The sequence below is a fragment of the Haliaeetus leucocephalus genome, unplaced genomic scaffold (genome assembly GCF_000737465.1).
Source record: "Haliaeetus leucocephalus isolate CR32 unplaced genomic scaffold, Haliaeetus_leucocephalus-4.0 Scaffold696, whole genome shotgun sequence".
Lineage (NCBI taxonomy): Eukaryota > Metazoa > Chordata > Aves > Accipitriformes > Accipitridae > Haliaeetus > Haliaeetus leucocephalus.
In genome coordinates, this window is record NW_010973132.1 from 3,878,536 (window position 1) to 3,893,091 (window position 14,556).

General features: G+C 35.4%; 1 protein-coding gene across 1 annotated transcript in view; it reads right to left on the reverse strand.

Annotated features, from left to right (window-relative positions):
- Window positions 1-2,845: 2,845 nt before the first annotated feature.
- MYBPC3 (myosin binding protein C, cardiac) overlaps window positions 2,846-14,556 on the reverse strand; it is a 61,291-nt gene continuing 49,580 nt past the window's right edge. Inside the window, exons 29-35 of the mRNA XM_010580147.1 lie at window positions 14,334-14,529; window positions 8,979-9,118; window positions 8,054-8,213; window positions 7,355-7,491; window positions 4,597-4,783; window positions 3,460-3,502; window positions 2,846-2,950 (exon numbers count right to left, since the gene is read on the reverse strand). Coding sequence (XP_010578449.1) covers window positions 3,492-3,502; window positions 4,597-4,783; window positions 7,355-7,491; window positions 8,054-8,213; window positions 8,979-9,118; window positions 14,334-14,529 — 831 coding nt within the window. The 3' untranslated portion in view covers window positions 2,846-2,950; window positions 3,460-3,491. The remainder of the gene's footprint in view (window positions 2,951-3,459; window positions 3,503-4,596; window positions 4,784-7,354; window positions 7,492-8,053; window positions 8,214-8,978; window positions 9,119-14,333; window positions 14,530-14,556) is intronic.

The window sequence follows — 14,556 nt, forward strand, 5'->3', positions numbered from 1 at the left end:
CCACTTGGGTTTCATACTCTTTTTTTCTTTTATTGTTATTTTATGAAGTATTGGTCAACCATTAACTTATTTTGCTATTATTTTTTGCTCGTAGAATAACAGGATTTGAGCACTAAGGCAATCTCAAGTAACTAAAGGAAATGACTGCTTGACTACTTCTGTGCTGTGTGATACTCTTCTTTCTAACAGTACTTAACAACTACTAGGTAAGAATATTTGCCATGACATTTAGAGGTAAGTCCATCTGATTTTTGCATCAGAGGAGATCCCACACAGGAAAAGTTAGTTAAAACTGTCTTTTGTCAAGTAGTCTTTCAGGTGTGATGGTGGAAAACTGTGAGGTACTTTGTTGGTCCTAGTCAGCTAGGTTTGGGAGAAACTGTTCAGTTTATGTATTTTTAATCAGATTGGGATGAAAGTAATTTATTTATTTATTAACAACACGGAATTAATGGGCAATTAGTGAACTATACATTCAGGATCAAAATCAGCCATGGAACAGATAAATAAATGACAATACTGTATGCTTGCAAAACATCAATAAATGCCTACAATTTTCTAAAGACCCTTCTAGAACTAATAACAGAAAGTTCAGATTTTGCAGGTGCACCTTTCCTCTTTTCCTCATCTCAGTGTGTAAGGAGTGGTTAGTATTTTGAATTTGCAGAATTCACATTTTTAGGAATAATTTTTAGAAACCTAACTAGAGTATGCTGCTTTTTTGTAACTATTCGGGTTTGGATTTGGTTCACTACTTGTCATTGAAAGTTTTGGAACTTAAAACTAATTTGTGCCTTTCATGTAGGAGCACAGCATTTTGTTAGAAGGCCCTATAGAATTAGATTCTAACTCTTTTGTGCTACCCTGCATGAAATACTTCCAGAAGTAGTATCTCAGCCAGTTTTTCTGAGGAGGCATTTCTTTGTCATTAGTTTGAGGATTTCAAAACAGTAGAGAGTAAATTTGTGAGCACTAGACATTTATGTTTTATATATGTGGTAGAATTTCATACTTGAAGACCATTTGAACAATGAAATTTCATGAAAAAATAATTGACTATCATCTAGTGCAAGCATCGGTTTGCAGTACACTGCTTTTCACAGTTGAGAGGTGAAATAAGTGTTCATTTGTGGAAGCACTGCTCTTCCCAGAAACATTGTACTCATGTTGAACAGCTAAGAATTGAGCAGAAAAAGCCACTTTCTTAGGGACTTTTTTGTACTCTTTCAGTATTGTACCCTATTACAGCATGAAAGTCTACTCTCTTCATGAAACACCTTTCTGATAATAGAATGTATTTGGTATAGCACCTAACTCTCCTTATGGTAAACTGTCCTTTGTAATCTAAGCTCTTGCAATTCAGTCTCTGCTTTTCAGCAGACATTGTCCCACAGATGCTGTGGTGATCCTCTCAGTCCACTGTGTTCTGATTATAAGTTCTGTATAATATAGAACATCTCTGACTTTTATGTGTGGTATGTGCCTTATTTTTTAAATAATAGTGTTGCTCAGAAAACGAAAGTATAAAACAATGTAAACATGTTTGCATATTTTCCATCATTTTTTATTTATTTGTTGAATAATAACAATGTGCAACAGACAAATGTTAACCTTGGATAAGTTGACTTTGGTTTTAGAGGAGTAATCTTCTTTGTTCTGATACCATAATAAAAAAATCAAAATACACATCTCATTATCATCAGTGGTTTTATTATGAAGATGTATTTGCTTGTTTAGTACAATTAACATGCTGTGTCACATGCTTTCCCATCTCAACCAGCATGTTGGAGGCAGAGGAGTAGTATTACTTAAGTTCCTTTGTGTTGATTCTTCCAAAAGACAATGCTTCCTGGATTAATTTCATCTTCCCTCTTTCTCTTGCACTGTGATAGTGAAAAAGTACTTTTAAGTACCAGCCAGAAGCTACTAACTACTACTGCAGGTCCAAAAAAACCTCACCCCAAATACTATTCAAACTAGTAGGTGAGAAGCCAGAAACGCTATTGTGTCACTTGATTAGACAAAATCATCTGCAAAAATACATACATACCATTCGTAGACTTTCAAAAGTCTTCAGTAATATTTGATGACACTAAGTTTATTGCATTCATCACAAGTTTTTGTTTTGAAACTTTTTATTTACGTGCAAATAATCTTCCTTGTTACATCTTTCACGGTTTCATCTGATGTACAAAATTACCTCAGTAGATTAGTATGATGTCTGTGATTGGTTGCAGAAACATCTAACAACTGGAATTCTATGCTGGTGTCTTTTTAAAAGCTAGAAAACCAGTAATGAGTAATTATCAAAGAAACTATTTTCTATATAAAGCAGCACAGTAGCTTTAGCCAGAGATTCCCAAATGGTGTGTTGTGGACGTGGTTCTGCAAAGATCTGCTCAAGAGCACAGAATTGGGTATTTCAAGCACTGACAGTAAAAGCAGTAGGAGTGAAAGTTACTTTATATTGTGCAGAGATCAGTATAATGAAAGGTGACTAAATATTACAAATAATTTGTTAATGTCTCATTATTCTGAGCTACTTGTTTCTTATGAAGAATGTCAGAATTCTGAGAAGAGAAAATGGAGAGAACTGTAGAAGCAGGGAATTTATGGTCATTTTGGACATTAAGAATGGACTGGGTTTGCACATAATTGTAATATTGGGGTTTTTTCAGACATATCTTATTTATGTAATGGGAGGAAAGTTTAATCTTGATTTCCCTGAATTTCTTCACATAGAGATGGAGGCAGTGTAACTAAAACAAATGTATGGAAAGAGGAAATACCGTCTGAAAACATGCTGAGTAAGCAGGACACTACAAGACACTGCCACCTCCTAGTACACATCTATGAAATGACTTTTAAGATGAGCAGGACTCCTAAATGTAACTGAAATTATCCTTCATCAATTTCTTCAGTTTTCTTCTTTTCAAGTTCCATTCCAATGCTGAGACAGAGAATGGGGAGAAGGATTTATTGTCAGTTGTTTATTATAGCTATTTCACTTCTTTAAAGTCTAAAATGTACATTACACTTCTAGACGCATTGTAATTTTAACTCTGCTTGCTTGGTTAAAGTAGTGCACACGGATTATTGATACTAGTTAGGTCTATATTAATAAATAACAGTTTCCTAGAGGGAGTGCTTATAGTGAGTTAAGAAAAAAAAGTCAACAAAGTATTCTCTTCTTACAGATTTTTACATTAACATAGCATATTAAAGGTTGAGACCCATGAAATCCTGAGTTTAATATAAACCAAATAAACTGCCTTGCAGGAATGTGATCTTAGTGTGATTACTGGAAAAAACAAACAGAAATCAAAACAAGTACACCCCTCTGCCAACATTATAAAAATTCCATAAAGTCTCAAACATGAATATGTAATGGCTGTTTAATCTTATATCTAACCAAACAGCCATTGTTCCTCTATCCATCTGAATTACTTTGATTCCTACCTTGACTTGCAGATGAATTGAGATTCAGAGTTTTACTGAGGTGCTGGAGAATGAAAAAAAAAAAACAAAACAGTCATTAAAGGATGCTAATTTTAAATTGAGACTTGGTGCTGAAGGTGAAATATAGAAGCTTTATGGTAGTTGCTTTTATCTGGTGATTCCAAGGAGATTTAATATTTCTAAGGAAAGCTTCAGAATATGATAGTGTTAAGCTTTGAGCCTTGTCTACACTGTACAGTATAGCACTGAACAGAGATACTGGAGCTAGCCATTGAACTGAAAGTAACATGTCATAATAAGCTGCTGCGTAGCTTAGCTATGCATTTCAGAGTTCTTAGTCTGAGTTCATCATTGTCCTAATGCAGCTGAGTTGCTTGCTGCCAAGACACCGATGAGGATATTGATGCCCAGCACTGCAAGGTGTACTGTGTACACATTCCTGACTTAGCACTGAGTAAAATACTGAACTCTGTGCTGTGTAGGAATACCTTCAGGCGTGCTGTGCTGAAGACGGATCTCCATCAATGGCTGTTATGCCCATCACTTTCACAGGTTTTTCTGGTTTTGATGAGCATTTAAAGTGCTGCTGTATAGGTTCATATTGACAAATAGATACATTAGTAGCAGCTTTACCAAAAATATTTAGTCAATATTTCTTACTGTGTTATAAACACGTGAGATTTTTTTTCCTGGCCCTTTTGACAAACAAAATAAATTATCAATGCTTGAAAAATGTTTGTGATGTAGCATGTACTAACTTTTATGGCTAATGACTTAATTTAAAACTTTCAATTACAGAATATGGCACAAAGGATAATAAAATTATCCACAATGCACTATTTGTAAATAGACCTCCATTCCAGTGCTAAGTATCTTCTCTAGGAATATTAAGCCAGAAGCGTAATAATTGCCCACTTTCAGACCTGTAATGCCTAGCAAGTAGCCTAATTATATCATAACAGTTTAGAATGAAAAACATATTATTGCTGGTGCGTGTAATTAACAAACTTTTTATATAACACCAAAGAAGTCGGGGTTAGCTAAAGGGGAACGATGATTTTTTTTTTTTTTTTTAAGCTATCTGTTACTCATTCTTCATTGCAGTATTAGTGTTATCCATAAGTTTCATCTGATTACCTCTGACATCCAGTCTGCACTCTATTTCAGCTTCACCACACTCATTAACAGCTTTACAGGTATAACAGCCACCATCAAATGGAGTGGGTTTCCGGATCTCCAAGGTCAACACACCCTGTTTACTGAACATGCGGTATTTGGCATCCCCGGAGAGATCCATTTTGTTTTTGTACCAGAATATCTTTGGCTGAAGAACACAAAAGAAGAATTTTCAAATAGAAGGTAGGAAATGGAAGACTTACAGCTGATCTTACAGCTTTAATTTAGCCTTCAAAGGTTTATGCATTATGAGGGCTATGTATTACACAGCAGTGTTATAATTTTTCAAGGAACCTCTCCTCATTCAGTACAAACTCACGAAACTAATAATTCACGTGTTCAGTATTTTCTTTAACTCTCAAATAGCAGGTAGAGAATGTAGGTCTGTAGCCTACTTTATTGCAATTTTTTTAAAAAACCTACAAACTGGGTACAAATTCATTCCTTCAGGAGTTATTTAATTGTGCATATTAAAATGTATTTGAATGCTTCAAGTACCTTACAGAAGGGGAATTAAAATGCATAGTTTGAGAGCAGAAGTGTCATAAAGGTCTGCAGATGTTGGGTGGCCAACTTGTGATGCCAAGGTTTGGGCTGGGAAAGGATTTTCCAAACCATTTAGCATATTGTTAGCAACTTCAGAAATTTCAAAATAAAGTTCCTGTTGGCTTCAGCTGAGCAATAATGTGGTTGGCTCTGTATGAATTTAAGCCATTGTGGTTTTTTTTTCTAGTACCTGAAAATCTGCCTTTAATTTTTATAAATGAAATTTTGAAAATGAAAAATCTGATATAAAGCAAACTGCTTTTGTTTATTTCAAGCTCATTAGTACCTACCTATAGTGAAGAAACAGACTTTAAGAAGTAGAAGACCAAGCTCTGCATTCACCTGTTTTACTTTCAGAATTAATGTCTTCTGTTTCTTCACCCATTAAAAAAAATAAACCTACTGCACTGTTTTATAGAGTGCATTCAAATCTACTGAATCACTTGTGTCTTTGACCTGCATGATATACAATTCAGTGTATCCCAGTTGCCATGCTTAATTTTCTTTAAAGGTATCAGCTGGATTTTTTCCTGCCTCAAATTTTTTTGCTTCTTTTTCTATAGCCTCTTTATCTTTCTGGGTAGACGTCTTATTTCAACACTGCTACCAGGGCATGAATATTGGCTGTGCTTGAAGTGGTAACTTTTTCATGTCATACAGATCATATCTGAGGTATGCTTGATAATCTATAGTTATTCAGAATTGGAAAGCTTTATCAACATAAGCTATTCTCCATGGAAAAAGACCTGTTGCAGAGTTCTGCAGTAGGTACAGAAACTTTTCGTTAAGGTTAATTTGGGCAATGCAAGTACAGAAATGTATCTGGAAAAGCTGCTTTAAGAGTATTAGGTGTACTGAAGGATGAGGACTATTTTATCCTTCAGGCTAATGTGGAAGGAAGAGCTAGCATGCTCACATTCAAAAGCCTGTAACTGCTGTATTTCACAGCTGTAAAATACAAAGTTTTTTCCTAGAATCTTCTTAAAACCATGGAAACTGAATGAAGTAGATACAGATGCACAAAAAGGTCAGTTAACCAAAAGGGAATATCATTACTAACACTGTCATTTCGTGATGAATCTAAGCTGAGGCAGCTACTGGAGGATGGATTTTGCCTACAGTTGCCAGTATTTCTTCTACAGTGTTATTTTGTAGGTATTTACTTGGATATGCTTCCTTTTTACATTTGAGTTTTGTCTGGAGCTCCTTCTTCATCCAATGAACTGCAGCAAATGATTGCATTAAGACTATGTTATTTTTTTTGAGTTAATTTGAACTTTGAGCAATTATCTTACATGTTTTGCTGTGTAGCTATCAGATCCTTGTGCAGGCATGAGGAAGGGAGAGGAGCTGGAAATAAACAGCCAGAAGGGGAAAAGGCTACTGCATTTTTTGTGATTGTACTAATTTAAATTTATGACAAGATTATGTCATAACATGGTAAATTCCTTCGCTGCAGACAAAAGGCCTATTTCTCTTTTTTGAGAAACCTAAATTTAGCTCCTAGCTGATACAGGTTTTTACTGCTTGTTCCTGATTAACAAAAAATGTACATATCTTTGTACTCTTCAAAGAGACTTCGACAAATACGTTTAGACTGAGAAGATATTCCTGTGAGTTTAAAAAAAAAAAAAAAAAGCCCCAAAACTTCACACATGACAGCAGGTCTTATTCTAGTTAGTTTTGCAAAATAACTCAGCTTCTCAAAGTTATGTGGATGTATTGACTTAACAGAAAAACTGGTTGTTCCTATGTATCATTTAGGTTAATGGAACAGTGTATTACATTAGCTGCTGGTTTTTTTGAAAGACTGAAGAGAACGAAATATACATTGGGAGAAGATACTTTTTTGTTGTTTACCTTCTTCAGTGGGCAAATTTTATGTACACATGGTACATTTTCAATGGCACGGTGTTACCATAAGCAGTGACTGTCCTTTCCACTGTCTCCTTGACTGTATGACTCCACTGGTTCTGTGTACAACCACACAAAACACTGGCACTGTGCATTCTGGTTAAGCATCAATTATGAGTGAGGTGGGAGATAACTGGGTGACCTTTACTTTTTCTTAATATACTCATGTTATGCTCCAGTCACACTGAACTGGCACAAATTCTAAGGCAGCATCTTGACTTGTTGCAACAGTATCAATGACAGCTGATGTAATCTGTACCTTGGGGATTCCTCTTACAGCACAGCTGAGTGTGGTGTTGTATCCTGCAATCACAGAACGGTTTACTAAAGGGTGAGTGAATTTAGGAGGTTCGGAGAAGTCATGTTCTTTGTAACTAGGTGGCTTATAAGTAGTGCCTGCAATTCAAAGAAACAAAATAGTAAGAACTGTGTTCTCAATTCTATTGACTTGTGTACAAGGTATTTGTCATTTAATTTGCCTGTATGATTTAGAGAAGCTTCAAAGCTATGGCATTTATGATATAACAAATCTTTAAATTCACTTTACTCTAAAACACATCTCATGTTTAATGCTTTAGTTAAAGGTCCTGGCAATCATGGGTTTTCAGCTTCTGTTAAAAATATGAAAACCATATGTCTGCGGGGGAAGTCTTCACCACAGACATCTTAAACTTTTAACCCCAGAATATAAATATAACCCCCCAGTTGTATTATTTTCTTAAAATAATATAGTTTAGGAAGAGTGTTTGATTAAGTATTTTTGAACAGATGTTTGTGTTAGTACAGGAGATCTCCCTAGATAAGGGCTCTTGATGCTAGAATACTTTATAAGTGCTAGTTACTAAGTAATGAAAATATCTCTAGTGGTGCATCTAGTAATACTGTATTTTCCATTTACCAGTGTATTACTTCTGGTACTTAGCAGCTTTTGTGATCTTTGTTTTGAAGAATATGTTACCTGTTTTTTGGATATAGGCAGGATTTTTGGTGGTTGCAGCAGTTTCACTCAATCCACACAAATTTTCACTGAAGATTCGAAAAAAATACTCATTTCCCATAATCAGGTCTGACACTACACAGTTTGTGCGACGATAACGATCAAAAACAGTATACCATTCCTGTAACAAGACTATACTGTTTAGAAAGATGCTATGAGAGGTCAGACATGGTGCTAGTTTTGGTATGGAAAGATCCTTCTTGCTACAAGGAAAAGACAGGTAGACAGGTATTTAACACTAGACTGCAAAATTAATATTATGTTGCTTCCTGTGAAGATCAGCTGATATATTTTCTTACTTTCATTTTCTGCCTGGTGTGATAGATGTATGAATACTTGCATTTTGAGGAAAAAAAAACCTCTTCACATTTTAGCCCTACTCATATCTGGGGAACCTGATACAGGATGTGTCCTCGGAACATGACTACTTTATGGGGACTTCCATGAGAAAGATGTTTTCCAGTTTGACTGGCATACATACTTCTCCCAGTATATACTCTAGTATGCCCAGCATCTGAGTTCAAGTCTAACTCTTCCTCCCTCCCCTTCGTTTTTTCCCTGCATTTATGAAAAATACAATTTCAAATAAAAAATATAATTCCACTTTCTAAGTAGAGCTATCTGTTGAGTCACCACCAGAGATGGGACAGGCTAGGTCTCTCTTTTTATATTTTCTACTGGGCATTTTATTTAGTTCTATACTTAGCCTTTTGGTTCTTCTTAGATTCTGTTCTTCAATGTTTAACTGCCTCCAGTATGCCATAGGACACCTTGGACACAGAACTGAGAGTCACGAATTCAGCTCTTTTCCTCAAGTCTCTGTGTTCCCAGAGCAGGTAGTAGTTTAAACTCCATACAAAGTCACTAATTCAGTGCAATTTCTTACCATGGTCTTTTTGTCAGCTTTCTGGACTGTGTAGCCCAAGATTTGTGCATTGCCATCATCCTGTGGAGGTGTCCACTCCAGGGCTGCATTAAATCCCCAAACATCTACAAGCTTTATATTCTGAGGAGGACCAGGCTTGTCTGCAGAGGAGACATGAAAAAAACCCGTAACTTTTGGTTCAAGATCCAAGAGCTTTGTCATTTCTTCCCATGCAGGGAAAAAATAGAATTTGACAGCAATCTAGAATTGTTCCATAGCAATACACTTCAGTTATGTGAAGTTGAAACCGTAAACAAGAAAGTTGGGAAATTTTCAAATACCCTCTTAATACTCTTCTGAGAGGCCTGAAACCTACTGAGAAATAGACAACGCAGTAGAATTAGTAACATAGGAACCAGACAAACCCTTAAAATTGAATAAGAAGTTTCTTTTGTTTGGATAGGTGTGATTAACTCTTTTAGTACAGTTTTATCACTTGCTTTGTTACCTCAGTGCAATGTCTCAGCCATTTAGATACACTGAGAGTAATATAAACAACAAGGCAACTGGGTATATATTCCTCTCAGCTAAGGAAGGCTGGCCATTTGGGAATACACCTGACTTTTTCCTGTTGCCTCAGTGCTTGTTAGCTTGCCCACTAGTCACATTTCTCTGTAATAATTAGAAAAAGAACAAACTCTCGAAGAGGTACAGAAGTCTATGTCCATTTTAAGATACCTGGAAATATATAGAATAATATATATTATAAAATTATAATAATGTTTTTCCTTCTTTTAAGGATCATTCATATTTATACGGATGTTGTTTAGTCAAATGCTGTAACATTTAAATTAGAATTATTAAATAATATTCCTGTCTGTTTTAACTTGAAGTTGCTAATTCCCCTTTTTGATATGTTAGGTTGTTGTTCACAGTTACAGGGCCTGTTGGGGAGACAATCATTAGGCCTGGGTAGATGGTCTTGTGATTAAATGAAGGATAGTTTGAGATCATTCTAGATAGCTGAATGGAAACTGCCTTCCGTTTTTGTAGCTGAGCTGGAAAAATGAAGAAAATAGTAAGAAACTGACAGATGTAGGTTTGAGATGAGCAAAGCACAAAGGAATGTAATTATAGATTGCTTGTAATTTAATTCCTTAAAGAAGGATATGCAAAGCAGTAATAAACCAGCATTTAACTGTTATTAGGGGAACTGTGCCTTTCTATGTCAAAGCAGAATGTGCTAATTCTCTTTTCACTGGCATACTTTGGAATCAAAGACTGCTTTATAATTAGCTTTAACCCTTTTTGTCCTCCTTCAAACTGCTAAACACTGGAGCCAGCTAGAGCACTGCATGAAGCTCAATAAGGAATATGGAATGCATTGCTCTCATTCCATTTATCATCCTCTTCCTTCCTCTCTTACACTGACATTTCAGAGAAAAAAGCTGCCATCTTTTGTGTTTCTCAACAGGTACCTGACCTTCTTTCTTTTTCTTCCCTGTTTCTGAGGTAGTGAATGGTAATGTGTTGTCAAATGAATAACATTGCTTATGAAGATGTGGAAATGTATTTGTTGTTATCTTGAATCACAACTTAAAAGGGAAAAAAAAAAATCTAGATATATTTCCAGATGTGTATTTTCATTATACAGAAACCAATTAATCTATTCTGATTTGAAGAGAACAATTACGGATACTACATATGAATACCTGTGTGGGTATGAAAACTGCAACAGTCTCAGTGGGCAAAGCTCTACAAGCCCTGAATAAGTGTATTATCATCTAATAGTAGACAGATGTTGTGATGTTTAGCAATTTGTTAATTATTTTCAAGTGTACCTACTGTTATAACCCTCCACAGTATCTGCCTAGTTTTACAAATATTTTTCCTGTGTGCTTACCTACAGATATATCTACACAACAGTTGTTTTTATTTTTAAAGGAATGCTTAGGCAATGCTTTGTCAAAAACTGTGGAGATCTTGGTGATGGTGGTTGGTGTAAATCCTATAGGAAGAGATTGATAAATGGAAGAAAAATACAGTCTTAAGTGCAATGAAAGGGAAAAACACTTTTTGGGGAGGCCTCACTGGACAAATAAATTTTTGAAGCCTGTGCCTTATTGCTCCTAGTTACCTAAAAGCAATTATCTGGGAACCTCCCTTCAAAACTAAAAGCAATGGGATGGCACGTCATTTATTAATTTGGTAATCTACTGGAAGAGTTAGACTTCAGGAATGTGTGTGTGTATATATATATATATATATATTTTAAAACTCATTCTTATGTATGTGTTTATGTACATAGATACAGATTTGATTTGGGAGGGGGAACAATTTTGGAGTTAAGAACAGAAAAACACTTTAAGCCTTAACCTGCTATTATATTAATGTGATAACAACTCAATGATGTATTAAATAATCCCTTTATAAATTTTTAATAAATTATTACATCTGCCTATGGTGGTATAGATAAAGAAAATGAGTGTACTGAAAGCCTCAATACTTGTAAGGCTTTGTAAAGGACAATCTTACAAAAGGTAGAGATGGATAAATTTGCTAAATGGATTTTTCTATTCTTGATCTTTGTTGTTTGATGGGATAATGCAATCTGCAGGAATGTCTGCTCAAAATTCCTTTGTAGAATTGTAGAATATTCTTTTCTCAGTACTAACTAGTACATCTCTAGCTGGTGAACAGAGGATGGGAAAAGTTAATCCTAGTGATGCATCTGTAGCAAATTATTTTCCTCTGTAGGACACTGTGTCAGAGTGGGGATTTATATCCTGGGGAAATATTCTTCTACCCTCAACACCAGCTCATTTGAGGATTTTTGTATGTTACTGGATTTTATAGAATGGGAAGAAGAGATAAAGTGTGAATTATCTTTCAAAAAGAAATTATGATTTACATTTTCAAATAATAAATAATAAGAACAATAAATAATTCCCGTTAAAAAAAATTAAAAATATAGAACTGAGGTTTGCTTTGGTCAACAGAAGGCATAATGGAAGGCATCATTTATTGATTCATGTAGAGGGGGGAAAAAAGTTGAGGAAACTATATTTTTCAGAGGTTGGAGATACTTTCATTATCTAAGACCTTTCTATAAGTATTTGAAATATACTCTATTCCCATAGTAAAAGTCCATATTTTTTAGATCTCTAGAGTAAACTGCAGCAATTGTTTTGGCAATAAGGGCAGGTGATGGCAGTAATAGAAGTGTTTTCTCCTGTTTGGAACTGATATGTGACTCATCATAGTGGCAGAGCTTTTGGTTACCTGCATTCTTGCCTTACTCCAAAAAAGATAATGGCTGAAGCTCCAAGCATTACTCTTTCATCAAGTAGACTTTTGCCAAGGGAAATTAGCTGATGAACAGAAACCTCAAAAGATCACTGATTGATGATTTATATCTCTGAAAGCTGGGTTGGCTTTTCAGCATGCCATTCTACAGCACCTAAAGCATTACTAGTAGTATAGGAAGAGTGCCTGAATGACCCATATTTCTCTCCTGCCAAGAGAATATAAAAACTGGAGAGCAAAAAGTGCTGTTGAGAGAACTGAAAAGAGGTAGTTCTGATGAAAGAGTGACAGTATCAAGAACCAGAGTAGATGCCTTGGTTGCAGAAGTATCTGCATATGTTACAAGCCCTTTCTGGGCCAGGAATTAAATGAAATGTATTTATTCTTTTTCAGTTGAGCAAGCTGCCCAAGAAGTAAAAAGGTTAATGCCTGTCCTCCCAACTCTGACTTGTTTTAATCTGTGTAATAAGATTAGTTGTTTTTTTTTCATTTTTTTATATGACATAACTCTTTGACAATGGTACATATATGTGGTTTTATGCCTTTCTACAGTACCAAACAATGGGTGGGAGATACTTGGTACTGTGCTGTAAGAGCAATGTGCTAAAATCTAGAGTCACTAACCAGTTTTAGAAAGGTATTTTGGTGTGTAGGGTGCACTACTCTCCTTTATCTGAGTCCCTTGGGTTTACTTTGTTTTAGCAGCTATTTACTTATTTTGCTGTTGCAGAACTGCAGCCGTCCTCTTGAGTGGAAGCAACTTGTGGTATTAAGATGTATTTGCTCCAATTTGTTATGCCTGTCTTGTTTGCTGTTGGCACCACTGCATACCCATTCTGCCAGCATTATTTTATAAAACTTTAAGCAGAATACAGTCAGCATTGTATCTTCAATTCCAAAGCATAAGGAGTTATGTTTAAATACTCTTTTTGTGCCAAAATACATATTCTAAAAATGTATTGATACGTTAGAGGAAGTTTGGGATGACAGTAAATAAAAATAATTATCAAGAATGTTACATAGAGCTGTAATGAGGAAAAACAGAAAAACTCTGGCTAAATATTAGTGAAATCTGAGTAGGCAAGATCTCGGAATATATCATAAAATCCCAAGAGAAGTTACTGAAACCAGGACACTGGCAGTGCATTTCTTTAAAATGACACTAGACAAGAGACTAGAAATTGTATAATAGAGAATAAGCCTCCACGAAGCCTCAAGCTAACTAGACACTCTTAATAGAGTGAGGCATTAAACATGAATTTTCCAACTCCACAGGACTGTGTCTTGTCATTTCTAATTCTCGCAATAGTAGAGGTATATTAGTGCAATGATTTTTACCTTCAATGTCCTCATCTGTTGAAGAAATGCGATAAGAGTATATCCATTCTAGGATTTGTATTTCCTACCTTGAGGACAATATGGCTACTCCCAAGAACACCAGAACTATCAAATTCTTTCTATCACTCTCAAAGTGGTAGAAAGAAGAGTGATAAAGATGATCAAAGATATGGAATGGCATCTTTTTGAAAACAGACAAAGAATCTAAAACTTGAGAAAGTTAAATGAGGAGAGTGTGACTAAAGGCTACAAAATCATCAGTAGCATGGAAAAGGTGAATAAATGATTATTCATGTTTTTTCTGACACAAAACTGTATGGATATCAAATGAGATTATCAGGAGAGAGACTCAAAACAAACCAAACAGGTAGTTGTACATGCACTTAAACTGAAATTCCTTACTAAAGGATATTTCAATTCTGAAACTAGATGTGGATTAAAAAACTGACTGGATAAAATCATGCAAGAAAAAAAATCCCTCAAGAGCTATGGGACACACAGATAATCCCTCTCCCTCCAAAAGTCTCTAGGACACAGATAATTTCAAGCTGGGAAAATATACTAGGAAAATAAAGTGACACGTTAGCCCTGCTCTGAGCTTTGTCCTAGTCATCTGCTATCAACCATTGTCAGAGAAGGGATTCTGAGGTAGTTGGATCTTTGGATTGCCTCAGTATGGCCACTATTTTGTTTTGTATGATATGCTTAATTGTGATGTTGTTAGGCTCTTACCTATGATCTGCATTGTTATTGTAACTTTATCAGTCATGTTTTCTATCTGAAGAGTGACTTCATATGCTCCTGAGTGATGAAGCTCTGCCTTTCTGATGAAAAGGATTGTGTCCGTGTTGCTGTTCCGAATTCCCACATCTTTGGAGTCTAGAGTTTGACCATCTTTCATCCAAATTATTTTGGGTCTTGGTTTACCCTGAAGAGAAAAAAAGGAATTTTTTAG